The sequence below is a fragment of the Terrapene carolina genome, unplaced genomic scaffold (assembly GCF_002925995.2).
Source record: "Terrapene carolina triunguis isolate 2854851 unplaced genomic scaffold, T_m_triunguis-2.0 Scaffold192, whole genome shotgun sequence".
Taxonomy (NCBI): domain Eukaryota; kingdom Metazoa; phylum Chordata; order Testudines; family Emydidae; genus Terrapene; species Terrapene triunguis.
The window spans coordinates 25,944,740-25,960,762 of record NW_020664543.1 but is presented as its reverse complement, the minus strand read 5'-3'; the positions used below and the strand labels follow the sequence as shown (position 1 = coordinate 25,960,762).

Genomic DNA, 16,023 nt, shown 5'->3' with positions numbered 1-16,023 from the left:
TTCAAGGTCCCTTCCAGTTCTATGAGATAGGTATATCTCCATATATTTATTTATTAAATACTGAATTTCCAGCTACAACCGGAAGTGATAAAACAGCTCTGGCTCCCAAACTAAAGGCAGGAGAGGGTGGGATTCTGGCAGAATGAGAGGTGACCATAGGAACATCTAGTCTGAATTCTTCAGAAATATTTGCTGTGGGAAAAACTAACTGGTATGTTTGTATTTGCTCTGCATCTGTTGTATTATTATCCTGGTAAAGACAGGAATTCCTCATCAGCTTAGCTACTTTCTGCAGTTGGCAAGAATAAGAGAAAGCTGCCCTGTTTCTCTCACGGAGTCATGTGGCTATGGGCTCCCAGATCTGTGCATCATGTACTCCACCTCACAATGTTTACACCTCACTTGGAGCCATTCACAGCTGCTGTGTCTAGAGAGACTCAGCCTGTTCTCTCTGCCCAGTCTGCATGTCCCTTGAAAAGGGAAGTGTATTCTGTCCTTGTCTGAAGCCCAGTGGAGCAATGTCTCCCTCAGACTAATTAAACAGCAGAGAGTAGCTCCTAAGCTCTTTGAGGTAGGGTCTGTCTCTTGGACTGTGTTTGTCTAGGGCCGAACACTAGCAATGGGGCTTGATCCTGAGCGGGGGCCGTTGAGCACTGCTGCAGTGTTAGTGGTAATATTAACAGTAACAACAGCAGGAGTGTTTTTAGGGGAAATAATATTTGTCAATACCCCACTGACGCCCCACTTTCCTCAGACATCTCTTCTGTTGGCAGGACACACACCTTGAGTGCACCAGAACCACCAGCATTTTGACTGGGGTGCACATTGAGACATGAGGGAAAGCTGCCCCTCTGTCCCCAACACGGGGGGATGTGCAGGGATCTCCCACACAGGGAGCATTCCAGATCAGAGGGACCCACCATGGTCTGATTTGGTATGAAAATCTGTGTTCTATCCTGGGCTCAGCAATTCCTTCATAAGCATGTCTCAAAGGAACCAGAAAGCTATTTTTATGTGCAGCGGTATCCCTGCTCCCTGGGGTTAGGTTTCAGCAGAAAGAAGCTAGTTTTTCGCTGACATCTTAATACTTGAGGGGGAGTTTGGGCCTCTCAGGGGAGTGAGTGAGTGCAGCATATGGCTTTGCCAACTGCAGTGGGAATATGAGCTGGGCCAAATATATGAACTCAGGGATTTATACATTTGTTTTAAACATTACAAGTTCTTTTTAAGTAAGGAGTCTCTCTTCACCCACGCACACACCATTTATGGGACTTCCAAATATTCCCTTTGAATAGATCTTGCTGGGCGGTGTAGACTGTGGAGCCTACTTGAGGAAGAAATCTCTTAACAAACATTGCAGACAACAAATATTCCTCACTCCAGGCAGCAGAATTGACTAGCAGAATTTATTTCTCCACTTCAGCTCCCCATTTCTCATTCCTAACTAAACACCTGAAATGAAATGTCCAAAACTAGCCTTTGGAATGAAAGTGAATCCCTTGTCTCAGAGGAGACAGCTTCCTGGGATGACTTCCTGGGGTAGGCCAGCAACAAATTACCTGCCCCAGGAGCAAGGGGGAAGCAGGGAAGGGAATTGTGCATCAGAGGGGTGTCTTAGGGCTTGTCTACACTTAAAACACTACAGAGGCACCACTGCAGCTGCTCCGCTGCAGTGCTTCAGTGTAGACACTACCTACACCAATGGGAGAGGGTCTCCTGTTAACATGTGTAATCCAGGCAAACTGCTCCTCTGACCCCTCCTGGTCTCTCTGAGCATGCCCCCTCTAGCTCTCAGGCTCCAAGTGGTCACCTGTCTCTCAGGGTGGGACCATGTGACTCTTGCCTTCACAGACCAGGCCCTGGGCTTCAATCCCTGTGTATCTCAGCAGGTCTGATTTGTCTCCTGCACCTACAGGTCTGTTCACTCTGGGGCAAAGGCAGTGGGATCCAGTGATCAAACAGCCTCCGAGAGCAAAGTATTATTTATTTAGCACAAAAACATTTCAGAGAAAGCAGAAGTTACAAGCAATAAAATCAGCTGTATGCATGCCTGCCCTTCCCTAAGGCTTAGCATTCCCTGGGCTGGGGATGGCTCTATGGCTAAGACACTGTCCTCAGAGTGTCAGCCTGTCCCCTAGCTAGCTTCTGACAAGTAAACCCTTTACCCCCTGAGAAGGGCTTTACCACTGGTTAGTGGTTCTTTTGACCTCCAGGCTCTCAGCTCTGGCAAAACAAGGTTTTCAACCTGTTGGAAACAGAAGTCAGGATTTCTTGAAGCTACAGGTTGCCCCATTGTCCTTCAAGTTTATACTGGGGTCCTTACCTAGATATATTGTGTTGCTTTCCTGTTTTCTCTTCCTGCAGCTATACATTCATACAGGAAATTCTAATAACCCACCATAGGAATACAGTAACTTTACGTCACTCACCAGATCACTTATAATATTCATTCCATTATTATATATCAGTCTTCAGAGATTAATACATAACAATTCCCTGTACATCACACATACGTCTAGGAACAAAGAAAGCAGGCTGTATTTACACAATGGGGGACTCTCGTGGGAAGCCGTGCCTCTGAAAAAGACTTGGGGTCATGATAGATAATCAGCTGAACAGGAGCTCCCAATGTGATGCTGTTGCCAAAAGGGCTAATGTGAGCCTTGGATGCATAAAGAGGGGAATCTTGAGTAGGAGCAAAGAGGTTATTTTACCTCTGTGTTTGACACTGATGCACCTGCTGCTGGAATGCTGTGTCCAGTTCTGGTGTCCATGATTCAAGAAGAATGTTGATAAATTGGAGAGGATTCAGAGAAGAGCCACAACAATGATCAAAGGATTGGAAAACCTGCCTTATAGTAATAGATTCAAGGAGCTCAATCTATTTAGCTTAACAAAGAGAAGGTTAAGGGGTTATTTGATCACAGACTGTAAGTACCCACATGGGGAACACAATTTGATAATAGAGGGCTCTTCAAATTGGCAGACAAAGGTATGTAACACATAACACAAGAACCCGGAATCATTCAATGAAATGAATAGGCAGCAGGTTTGAAACAAACATAGGGAAGTACTTCTTCACACAATGCACAGTAAACCTATGGAACTCATTGCCAGGGGATGTTATGAAGGCCAAAAGTATAACTGGGTTCAAAAACAAACTAGATAATATCATCAATGGGGTATTGGTGCCTGCTGTTATTTGGGAGGATCCTGGCTACCTGTTGCTACCATGGCTCATGAAAGCCTACCCCAACAACAAAGGACCTGGCAGGTTCAGTTCAGTTACATGTTCAGCAGGTGCAGGGTGACTGTGGAGTGTGCTTACAGAACAGTTTGGATGCCAATGTCACCAACTCTGTCCATATGATTGTGGCCTGCTGTGCCCTCCACAACATCTGTGAGGCTAAAGTGAACATTTTCATATGGAGTGGGCGCAAGACAATGCTGGTTTGCCGACCAAGTACATGGAACCAGAAAGTGCACCTGTCCTTTCTGAGGCTGCTTCCTAGAGTGCAAGGGAAATAAGGGATGCACTGTGTGCCCACATGTTTGCAATCCAGGGTAAAGTTAATGACATTTGATGATGTAATGGGATCCGGAACTGTTTTGACTGTTAATAAATTCAAGTTTTTCCATTTACATATTACATCAATATATGCTTGAATTGGTTCGTGGTTGACACTCTAATGCTGGGGAGGGTGCATGCACCACACATCATGGGTTCATGAGTGGATGACCAAGCCATGTGCACTGTTTTGGTGGATAGATAGCACAGGTGCTCAGGCATGTAAGTAGTGAACAGAGATGGATGCATGCACCACACACATGGTTGTGTAGGTGTCTGGTAACTTACAGGGTCTCAGATGCAGCTGTATGTGTAATTTCCCTGAATGTGAAGCTGCACCACTTTATTATGATCCCGCCAATGTCTCACTGTTCACTGCAGTAAAGCACAGGTGTGAAATACTTCCATCAGTGCCAACTACAGCTTTAATAGCAAACAAACAAGGGGAAAACAAATACATAACTAAGTGTTCAGTAAAGCATAAGTGCACCATAACTTCCACCTGTGCAAAAAAACCCAAATAATAAATAACCAAGTGATCTATATAAACATTCAACTGTGCACAGAACAACTTTTATAACTATCAAAGACAGGGAAAAAACAAATAAGAATTTTTTTTCAAAGGTACAAAGTAAACTCCCAACAGCCACTATCAATGATGATAGCCATTGTCTGTAGTGCTGTTTCTATTCTCTTTTCCTCCTGTTCACCTTGAACTCCTGCCACATGGTTGCACAAGAGTTCAGGTTTGTACAGGAATGAAGTTGATGGAGTGGTCATGATTCTCCAATATCTGCACAACAGCAAACTAAATTCAATACAAAAATCAACCAAAGCAGCAGTGTTTTTTCTCCCCTAGTTATCATATAGCAATCAGCAGTCAGCACTGCATTCCAGCTTAAAACTCCCACCTCATCCCAGCTCTGACAAACACCGCAACTGGCATCTGAACCAGTGGATGTGCTTGTCACCAGGGTGGTTAATTACTGGAGAACTACACTATTATTGGATTCAGCTTCCCAAATTAACTTGATTCCTGGAGAACCCTGAGTGCTGAAGGGGAAGAGAACCATTTCCACAGGAGTAAAGTTGGTGGCCATTAATAATCAGCCCATGAAAATGGTAGGAGAAATACAACAGGTTCGGCATATTAAAGAACACTTTGTAGCAACAATTATTTCTCATGCTGTTGCTGTGGGAGCAGACTTCAGAGCCCAGCACAAGAGCCCCTGAGATATTAATGACTCAAATCTTGTCTTGGACAACATATCCTATAGGAACTTGGTAGCTAGAGATGTTGATCCTGGGATGGGGGGACATCTCTTGAAGCCTTAGAAGTGCCCCTGCCATCCTAACAAGTGGACAGGGAATTTCTCCCTGTGGTGGTCTTGAGTAAATATGTAGCCAAATTATTATGCACTAGTAGCTCTGTCAGTAAATAATGGCTGCAGTGGACCTGGACAAATGTTAAAGCTCTGAATTTTTAGGCCCATCTGCTACAGACAAGAGTTCTGTTTCAAGCAGCGTCATGGGAAGGGTTCTGGGGAAGAACAATAAGCTTGTCTGAGGTCTGGTCTATACTACCCGCCTGAATCGGCGGGTAGAAATCGACCTCTCGGGGATCGATTTATCGCATCCCGTCGGGACGCGGCAATCGATCCCCGAATCGGCGCTCTAACTCCACCAGCGGAGGTGGTAGTAAGCGCCGCCGACAAAAAGCCGCAGAAGTCGATTTTGCCGCCGTCCTCACAACGGGGTAAGTCGGCTGTGATACGTCGAATTCAGCTACGCTATTCACGTAGCTGAATTTGCGTATCTTAAATCGACTCCCCCCCTGTAGTGTAGATGTACCCTAATAAAGCTGTTCAGCTGGTGAAAAATCAGAACCTGGGGACAATGTCACACAGATGCTGTCTCACATCCTCTGACAGAGGCAGAGGCTAAATGCTGCAAAGCAGCATACAGAGCAAGATTTGGGGTAAACTTGATGGAAGACTTGGTGAAAGCGATGGAAGAAATTAGAACTGTTGCTTCTATAGCGTGGCAAATTGTTTAAGAGATAATAAACAGCTCAACTGTGTAGTTGAGAAGATAGAGTTGAGAGCAGTGTTAGATTGTCTTTAACTCAGGGAGTGTAAATAAAGCCCCCATCTCAGATAGCCCTGCCATATCTGAATGAGAAACTACTGTTATGAGCTGAGTGAAATGTTATGAAGGGTGAGATTGATAGGTGTGTGAATTCACTCTTCAGTTAACATAACTGTAAGCATAAGGACAGGTTTCAGAGTAGCAGCCGTGTTAGTCTCTAAGGTGCCACAAGTACTCCTGTTCTTTTTGTAAGCATAAGACCCACCTGCAAAAGGAATGTGTGAACCCAACCAGGAGTATTGTTTGGGTAGGGGTGTGTGTGTATGTGTGTGTGTGTGTGAGAGAGAGAGAGAGAGAGAGAAGGCAGAACACAAAGAAACTGAGAACAGACAAGAAAGACTGGAGAGAGAGACAGCTGAAAGCACAAGCTGAAAGCATGGTGGCTGACCCAGGAAGAAACTTGGAAGAGATTTTTGGGTCGCGGTGCCGGCTGAAAAGCCAACTCTTGGTGCTGTGGGCAAAAGAAGCTGTTTCTTGCTATTTGATTCCTTCTGTGTTCAGAGACACAGGACTTTGCAGATTCCTTGTAAATAAACACAATGGCATCAAAGAAAACATCAGACACCATCAGTTTCCACTTCCAACTGGAATATCCCACAGAACCCCCAAGTTTGACTAGTCACTCGGGTCGAAAGGGCAACATTACTGTTCGTTAAAGGAGGGTTTACTGAGCAATCTACTTTATCCAAGCATCTCCAGCCATTGTAATGGTCAGAAAGTCTAATACAGACCTAAGTATCTGAGTTAACTATAGGACACTTAATAGCCAGACAGTTTAATAGTCACTAACTTCCTACCGCAGCTTCCTAGCATACCTGGGTAAGTGGAAAGGGTACTTTATTTTAGTCGTTTATATGGCATCCACCTACCATCATGCTGCAGTGGAAAAAGAAGATTGAGGGGAAATTGCTTTTGTGACACGGGAATGTTACAGTATCAGAGAACGTGGGCTCCCTCTGAGCCTGGGATGGTGTTCTGTCTATGGAACAGCTGCTGGGTGGTCCCATCACATCAGCAGCCTAGGGATTCCCTGCTGATTTCCCTTTGACTGAGTTTCTAGAGGTCTTTATCTCCATATTGCCTGCAAATGTCTTTTGACCGGAGAGCCTCTTGGGGGGAAGGAAGTAGTCTCCTCCATCTGATCTCAGATATAACACGAATAGTTTCCCTACGTGTTTCCTCCAGGTTTTAACCACTTCACCAGCATTCCCTGCTGCCATTGGTATCAGCATCTTTTAAGGTAACAGAAGTTTCTACTCCCACATTGACAATCTTGTGGAAGGTTTTCCCATTGTGGACTAGCTTCTGATAACTTTACTCTTTCTAAAGTACTGTACTCACTGGGGCTACTTGTGGAGAAAGATGTTACCCAGCATGACTAAGGGCACCCTGGAATCAGCCTCTGTGAACTGAGATCATGAACTTTCCCTGCTGAGCCAGTTATAAACCTCAGTTTGCCTTTTGGCAGAGCCCCCTTCCTAAATTGATGAGGGGGGTGTAGCAGCTTCTGCTTCCCTTGGGTCATCTCCTATTTGGGGCAAAGGCAGGAGAAGCTCTGTAAGGCTCTGGCTACACTGGGGAGCTTACAAAAAGTCCCACAGACCCTAACATTGTCTTCAAATGAACTGTCATTAAGCCAGTGGGAGCCCCAGTGAAGACAATTCCCTGGCAGCCAGACTTGTGTTGCCACCACTTTAGTTACTCCTACTGAACAGAAAGCCTACAGGAGGCAAGGGTAAAAAGGGGTCCAGCCACCAGAAACTCATCAGCACTAGGATCCTCAATGGCTTTAGCACAGCTTCAGCCGAACCAGTTTTAGTTCAGTCCCATTACAGAGTTCTTGGGACGGGGGTCTGTATTTTCCCAAAGTTCAGAGGGATCCATATTGGGCATTCTGGTTCAGGCTTCTCTCTAAGAGAAAATCAGTGGCACATCAGACTGTGTACAGAGGGTCTAGGTCACCAATTGGCAGCCTCACCCCAGGCCAGGCTGTCCCAATTCGAGGTAATGTTTATCAGGAATCACTTTTAAACACATATAATCTGACCCTGGATCCAAATCACCTAGTTCCACCTCTATAAAGATCTTGTATTTTAAACATATTCTATTTAATTCTGTTTAAAACAATTGTTTTGTTTCGGTGCTTTGACACTGACCCAGCAACATGAACTTCCCAGTGAAACCAAGCTACAAAAAGTCTGAATTTTGACTCATTTGGGCCTGCTGTTGTTATCCTTCCTGACATGGAGCAGTATTTTATGCCAGTGAAATCAATGGAACTATCCCTCATCATGAGCAATGGGATCAGGACATGTTGCTTTCCAAATACAAGAATAAAACCATCATCCAGTAAGAGCAGAGGCTGGGACAGCGTCACGCCCTTTATCGGCATATAGTAAAACATCACCGAAAACAGAGCAGAACCTTCCAAGGTTTCCAGTGAAACTCTGAGATGCTGGCCAGATTTTGTACTGCTTCTGGATTAGCTGGTACATTAATTATTTTCTAAAAACATTCCCTGTGGGATTTTCAGCTTGCAAATGCTGCTGTCTGCCATGCTGTCAATATTAGTAGGGCATGCCTGGAGAGATTTCTTTGCCCTGCAGGTCCCCTACGGAGAGTGTGAAGAGGAATGCACAGCCTCAGATTGCAGCAGCATTTCTGCTGCTCTCCCTGTAAAATTAGAGCTACCAGGAATCTTGGCATAAGACCAGCAGAAATGCTGGCATGGTAATCCTGCCGGCAAAACGTCTCAACCCCTACACTTCTGCTAAGACACTGCTGGGCACTGGACCCTGGAGGTGGTAAGAATACATTTTCCATACTAAAAGGCTCTGTTTATGCTGCTGAGATGTCCTGGGTCAGATTAAGTCATATAAAAAGAGAGCTTTGTGTATTCCATGCAGCACTAACCTATTCCGTCTGCTGCCAGAATACTGTATTGTCTAGTTAAGAAATGTCCTCGAGGGGTCTGATCTACCATTATGAGTAGAGTCCCATGCTGGTGGGGCGAGAGCAGAGCTGGAAACATTAACTGATTTCAGAGAACAACAAATTGATGCTCATAACTGACAAGAGACTTCAACTAATCGTCCTGACTGAAGGGCAATTTGGGCCAGCCATTGTTCTGGCTTATAGTGCATGAAAGCTAAGGGTTCTGAGGCTAAATGTAATCCCATGGAGAGTTTAGCTGTTGAACCCTTGCTTGTGTCAAATGGGCTGGGCATGCAGGGGACTGACATGGCCGCCTTCTCTTCTAATTCTGTCCCTGGCCCTGTGCTCTCCCAGGAATGGGCCGTGAGCGCTCTGCCTCAGCCCCACAGCCAGGCGGATGAGGGATTTCCAGGTGAGTGATGTCTTCTGTTTCCAGTTATGACATCTGAGAGGTTTCCCTCTGGAAGCCAGAGAGTGGGAGAGAGTGAAACGCCAGGAGGGGCCGAGTGGCAACTTTCTGAACAGTAGAGAGACAGGTAAAAAACCCAGCTACCAGGGATTTTAGGGTAGGCAGCTCTTGATCATGCATCAGAGTTTTCTGGTTAATCAAACTTCTCCTATCTCTATAGTAAACACCAGAGAAAGCTATCTGGGCAGCGAGTCCTAGCAGAAGAGGATGAAGTTCCAAAATGCCCTTCTCATCACACAGCAGAACAGCTGATGGGCTCAAGTTACAGAACAGGTGAGTGAGAAGCCTATGGTTAGGAGAAGGAGTGCAGACAAGGAGGAGAAGGAAGAAGGAGAGGGACAGTGAAGTGACAAGGAGAGTAAAGGAGGCTAGGAGTATAATATTAGCAACAGCAGCTGCTGGCAACTGGCTTCTAGAAAAAGAGTGAGTAGGTGACACGTTCCTTCCCTGACACTCCATCTGGGACATAAGGAAAGAGATCCCAGGATGAAGAAAGCTTAGTTCAGCTTTGATGTCTGACTGTGGATGCTGTTAATGGATGGTATACCTACACTGTAACTTATCCAAGCCTTTAACATACACTTGGCCATACTGAATCATAGAGGGAAAATGTTATAAAACCTGTTATACTACCAGGCCACTTCCCAAGTGGCAGAGTAGATTGGTCCCTATAGTATATTTTTTAATGTTTGCTGCAGTCTAGTTTTTACAGTGGCAAGCAATGGGGCCCCTATCACTTCCCTGGGAGACTCATCCACAGCCTCATACTTCACGCTACCAGGCAGCATCTCCTGGTATTCAGCTTAAATGTTTCCTTATTTAACTTCACATCATTATACTCATTGTATCACCAAAGAATTTAATGCCCATGCCACTTAGTCATCGCTTTGCCAGGCTGGACAGATTTCTCTCTTTCCCTCTAAATCAGTCCCTCTGGCTTTGCTCTCTTCAGAATTCCCTCCAGTTTGTCACGATCTTTCTGGAAGGCCGTGCCTAGTACTGAGTTTAATATTCCATTTGAGGCCACACCAAAGTTGCATAGTGAAGGACTCATAGCCTCCCAATTCATGAAGGATGTTTCATAGATTCAGTTTCCAAGGCCAGAAGGAACCATTGTGATTATCTAGTCTGACTCCCTATAGGCCATAGAACCTCCCCAAAATAATTCCTTTTTGAAGTAGACCAGATCTTTTAGAAAAATATCTAATCTTGATTGAAAAATTGCCAGTAATGGGAAATCCACAAGAGCCCTTGGTAAGTTGTTCCAATGTTTCATTGGCAGGATGCATCTCATTTTATTAGTTTCTGCCCATGGTTCTCCCCTCGCTAGGCTCCTTGGATTGTTTGTTGCTTGGAGCTACAAAATGAAAATTAGGTATTGGGTGCTGTATACTCAACTTTAACCCCTTGAATGCCAAGAGAAAGTACACATTCAGAAACCACATTTGTTTCCAAACGCACCCAGTCATCTGAAGGCAGGTGATGGGCACAAAATAAAGGGTCAGAGAGACAGTATAGCCAAAGACCCAGATGGATCCACTTGCCCAGATGTAGAGGACCCCGTGGGCAGATGTTCCCAAAGATTCCTCTAGGTTTCTGGGCTCTCTCAGTTACACATTTTGCCCTTCAACTTTGCCCATTAGGGACATGATTCAGTAATCTCTTCTTATACTGAATAGCATTTACTCACACCAGTATCCCTAGTGACTTCAAAGGGACTACTCACATGTGTGAATGCTACCAAATATGAGTAGGTACAGCTCTAAAGTCAGACTTCAACAGCTTGACAAACCTTTCTTTCTTTCTTTCTTTCTTTTATGCATGAGAGAGAAATCAGCTCTTGCAGCAGGTAGGTTTGCTGAGGTACTAGCACACTGTTTAGGCAGTGTATGGAGAAATGAATCATTGGATTTGGCTTTGTAGACTGGAAGCCTCTGAAGGAAAATGTCTTTCTGCAGCCCAGGGGCATTTTGTGAAATTCTGGTGATATTAGTGGGAATGATGCTTTGGTGCATCAGTAAATATACACCACTCTCTCTTGTTGATACTGTTTAAAAGCCTCTGCAGTGCAACTGGTGCAGCAGCTTTGGATGCAGCACATTAGCTGCATCTATTTTAAACCTTCTCCCAGTGATGTTCCTTTATGGCCATTATGGACCAATGTTTTCTCAAGATCAGTTACCTTTGCATCAGCACTTACCAGCTGACGCACAGCCTGAGTCCAGAAATAGTGTGTTGATGCAAAGTGACTCTTGTCCTCCATGTATGGCAGCAAATCACAAACTGAGGAGAAATTAATTTTCCGTTCCCCTCTCATTAATGTTTCACTTTGATCCTGATAATCCGTCATGCTTTATGAGATCCTCCATTCAATGGCACAACCAGCTCAGCACAGCAAAACACATGGGACTAGTGTGAATTTTCTAAAGATGACATTTAGCATAAAATACCTTGACTGAGATTTTTAGCTAAAGTTAGTGAAACTACAATGTTTATATTTTCCAAGTTAAAAATTAGAATAAATTTCTTCTAAAACAATCACATTCTGAAAAATAAAAGAGCCTACATTTTTCCAAGCAGATTTCAAGTAATTTAAAAGTTAAGTCACATATCCGTCAGTTCATCAACTCCAGATGGTCACTGAAACTTTATCCAAAGTTAATATAAATTAATTTGTCTTAAAATATATTCCGCAAACTGTAATCAGTATCTTTTGTATTCAACTAATTAAATAAATATACTCCTGAAATGAGAACTGTTTCCTCACTAGGAATTTTTACAGATTCACAACAGCAACACATACAGAACACTCCAAGATTAACATTCCCTGGGAACAAAACGTCCCTATTATTTGGAATTATCAGGCATAGTGAGACATTTACAGCCTTCCACAAACAGGAACACTGGTACCATTCAGGACTGAGATCTGGCTGTCAAATATTGTCACCAGTGTCTAAATAGATGTGAACTTCATCATTACCTTCTTTTTCCTATGTTTTTCCTTAGACAAAAAGCAAACCTGTACATTCCAAGAGGATTAGTCTTATTTTAGATTCAGAGGAAACAACAAAGCAAGAAAAAACTTGTATAAAGTCTCTGTGAGAGAGCACAGTGTGTGTGACTCACTCTGTTATAGCAGGCATCTTAAACAGGCTCAGTGGGTAGTGTCCCTACAGACCAGCTAGTGTGTCTACTTTATACTTAAAGTGAAGTTCATAGAAAATAGCCTTACAGTTAAACAGCTAAACACCACAACAAGTTCAGTAGCAGCCCTACAAATTTCACAGCTAGAGATGAAAGCTAGATCTAATGTAATTTCAAGGTATGGAAAACATATCTTACAATAAGAAGCTAAAGAAACGTAATCCATGTAGGTGATAAAAGAGAAGTTTAGGGGACGAGTTGACCATGGTTTATAAGTACCTACATGGGAAGATGATATCTGACACTAGAAGGCTCTTTAATCTAACAGACACTAAGGCATAATCCACTGACAGGAAGTTGAAGTCACCAAAGTGTACACTGGAAATAAGATGCAAATTTTTAACAGTGAATGTAATTAACCATCAAACAGACTATCAAGGGAAGTGGTAAATTCTCCCGTTTCTTGGAGTCCAGCACTAATACAAGTAAGGGGTATTTTTATAATACAATTTGACTTGTATTTTGAGTAATTGGCCTGATATCTCTTGAACAAATACATTAGCAATGCTAGGTGGCAATATCCTTCTCGCTACAGTAAGCGGGCGTGGGGGGGGGGCTCCACGTTAAAAAAAATTACTAAAGTGGAGCATGATTCAGAAGAGGTTGGGAACTCCTGAATTAGAGCAGATTGTTTAGAACAACAGCCAATATTGATTTAAAAATTGCACTGATGAAGAATCCACCACGACCCTTGTTCTCAGAGACTGCTGACTTGATCATGTCCCCTTCAGAATCTAGCTAGAGAAGGAGGCACCAGCTGCCCTCTAACTTTTAGCCCAGTGGTTAGAGCACTCACTGGGGATGTGGGGGACCCATGTTCAGTTACCCCCATGTCAGAAAGGGAGAAAGGATTTGAACAGGGGTCACCCACATCTTTGAGGTGAGTGCTCAAACCACTGAGCTGTGGGGCACTCTGACGTAGGAGCTCCCTCAACCCCTCCTGTTGAAGTGATTCCACTGTGGCTAAATGATGGAAGCATCACTGGGCCAGCGAAGGGGGAAATAACTCTGTAGCCTGGTGGTTAGGGCCCCCAAGTAGGAGGTTCCCTGCATAAAATGTTGACTTGTGCTGGGTGGTGATATCCCCATAAGGATCTGCTATGTTGGTCAAAGCCTAGATTAGGCACCTAGAAAATCACAGGAATGCACTGCAATTCACGTATCTGTTAGGGAAACTGCAGACTCAGGGTGCAACATCTCTTTGCACTTCCACTGCTCACTGAAGACCACCAACCAAGGGATAAAAAGTGCAGACTAATCTAGGCTTTGACCAACATAGCAGATCCTTATGGGGATATCACCACCCAGCACAAGTCAACATTTTATACAGGGAAACATTTGCTTGATGAAGAGAACGGTCTGCATAAGATGGCTTAGGGCAGAAAGAAGGGGGTACACAAACCCATGACATCTATCTATCTTCAGGGTTCTGAACTCCCACCCAGCACAGTGGCATCTGAGCACCTTCCACATAAAATCAATTAGCAATAGTGAAGTCCTTCATGAACTTGATAGTCTTTGGCTCTTCTCTCTTCATGGAATGAGAACTCTGCTTGTGGTAGGGTTATGATTTTCTTTGGCTGGTTGGTTGGATAGTGTTCTGGGGGAGATTTTTTTTGGGGGGGGGTCAGGTTTTTGTGGGGAAGAAAGGTGTTAGTGTTGTGAGTGTAATTTTTGTTGTGGTGGAAAAGCTTTGTCAAAGAAGGCTTTGTGACCTTCAGCAACATCTGGTTCTCATTGGAAGCCCTGCTGAGGGTTCACGAGTTATTCCAAACCTACATCTTGGAGATGGCCAAAAATTTTGCTGAGTGCATTTTTGGTGCTGCTGCTGCTGTTGTTATAGTGCATCATATCAAAAGGCACTTTATTACTATTATTTATGTGATAGTTGTCTCGGTGGTGCAATTACTAGGGCCATTCAGCTAATAACAAATAGGTTGGTGATTTGAGCCTACCCAGGGATGGTGTTATTTTATGTTTTAGCACTGACTGGAGAAAGTAAATAAGGAAATGTTATTTACTCCTCATAACACAAGAACTAGGGATCACCAAATGAAATTAATAGGCAGCAGGTTTAAAAGAAACAAAAGGAAGTATTTCTTTACACAACGCACAGTCAACCTGTGGCACTCCTTGCCAGAGGATGTTGTGAAGGCCAAGATTATAACAGGATTCAAAAAAGAACTAGATAAATTCATGGAGGATAGGTCCATCAATGGCTATTAGCCAGGATGGGCAGGGATGGTGTCCCTAGCCTCTGTTTGCCAGAAGCTGAGAATGGGAGAGAGGGGATGGATCACTTGATGATTACTTGTTCTGTTCATTCCCTCTGTGGCACCTGGGATTGGCCACTGTCAGAAGACAGGATACTGGGCTAGATGGACCTTTGGCCTGACCCAGTATTGCTGTTCTTGTATTCTTATGTTCTTATGACTATCTTATTGCCCCATTGGGGGTGTTGGGCGGCTAGGTCCCCAGGGATCCCAAAGAATTGAGCAGCGTCTCCTTAGCATGTAGGCAGCTAGGATCAGGCATTATGAATGGGGAGTCTGGTGCACCCAGAAAACCCTGGATTTAGTCAATGAAATGCTCCTTTGTTGAGAGTTTAATAACAGAATAAGATTAAAGCGATGCTGGAGAAGTGCAGCCAGCAATGGCTGATACTGCACGATGCATCACTGCTAACATGTACTTAGTGTCCAGGTAAGATCTGGCACTGTGGGAGTCTACAGGCAGTATCATGATATAAAAGGATTCAAGGTGACCCTGAGATTGGTTTTTGAGGCACCTCACTAAAATGTGACGTAATTATCACATTAGAAAGTAGTCAGCACCCACTCTCTGCAGCCCTCTTCATGCTAGAATTATTATTTCCTCCTGGATAAGTGATGCTGTCACGCCCTTATGAGTGTCTCACCACTAATACAGTCTTATATTTCTGCCTTAAAAATAGCCCTCAATACAAATTCTCTAAGCCCATGAAACAATTCTTCTGGTCACCCTACATCCATTCCTGTTACGATTTCCTGCATCCTTCTCCCATCTTCCTGTCACTGGTACCTGTATCCTCCCTTCCACCTCCCTGTCACTGTTACTCACGTCCTCCCTCCTAACTCCCACCTTCCTGTCACCGTTACCCAAATTCTCCCTCCGAACCCCCACCTCCCTGTCACATTACCAGCATCCTCCATCTAATGCCACACCTTCCTGTCACAATTATCCGCATCCTCCCTCCCACCTCCCTGTCACTGTTACTCACATCCTTCCTCCTAACTCCCACCTTCCTGTCACCATTACCTGTATCCTCCCTTGGACCCCCCAACATTCCTGTCACCATTACCCCTCCCACGCCCACCTCCCTGTCACCGTTACCTGCATCCAACCTCCTACCTCCCACCTTCCTGTCACTGTTACCTGCATCCACCCTCCGTCACATTACCTGCATCCTCCATCTAACGCCACACCTTCCTGTCACCATTATCCGCATCCTCCCTCCTACCCCCCACCTTCCTGTAACCGTTACCTGCATCCTCCTTCTAACCTCCCACCTTCCTGTCACCTGTGCTTGGATCCTCCCTCCCACCTCCCACCTTCCTGTCACCGTTACCTGCATCCACCTTCCCACCCCCACTTTCCTGTCACCAATACCCGCGTCCTCCTTCTACCCTCCCACCTTCCTGTCACCATTACTTGGATCCTC

The 16,023-nt window shown here is 44.5% G+C and overlaps 1 protein-coding gene across 1 annotated transcript in view; it reads right to left on the bottom strand.

Moving 5' to 3' along the window:
* Positions 1 to 4,296, bottom strand: part of LOC112111140 (myosin-8-like) — a 68,475-nt gene extending 64,179 nt beyond the window's left edge. The window contains exon 1 of the mRNA XM_026654591.1: positions 4,279 to 4,296. Coding sequence (XP_026510376.1) covers positions 4,279 to 4,296 — 18 coding nt within the window. The remainder of the gene's footprint in view (positions 1 to 4,278) is intronic.
* Between the last annotated feature and the right edge of the window lie 11,727 nt (positions 4,297 to 16,023).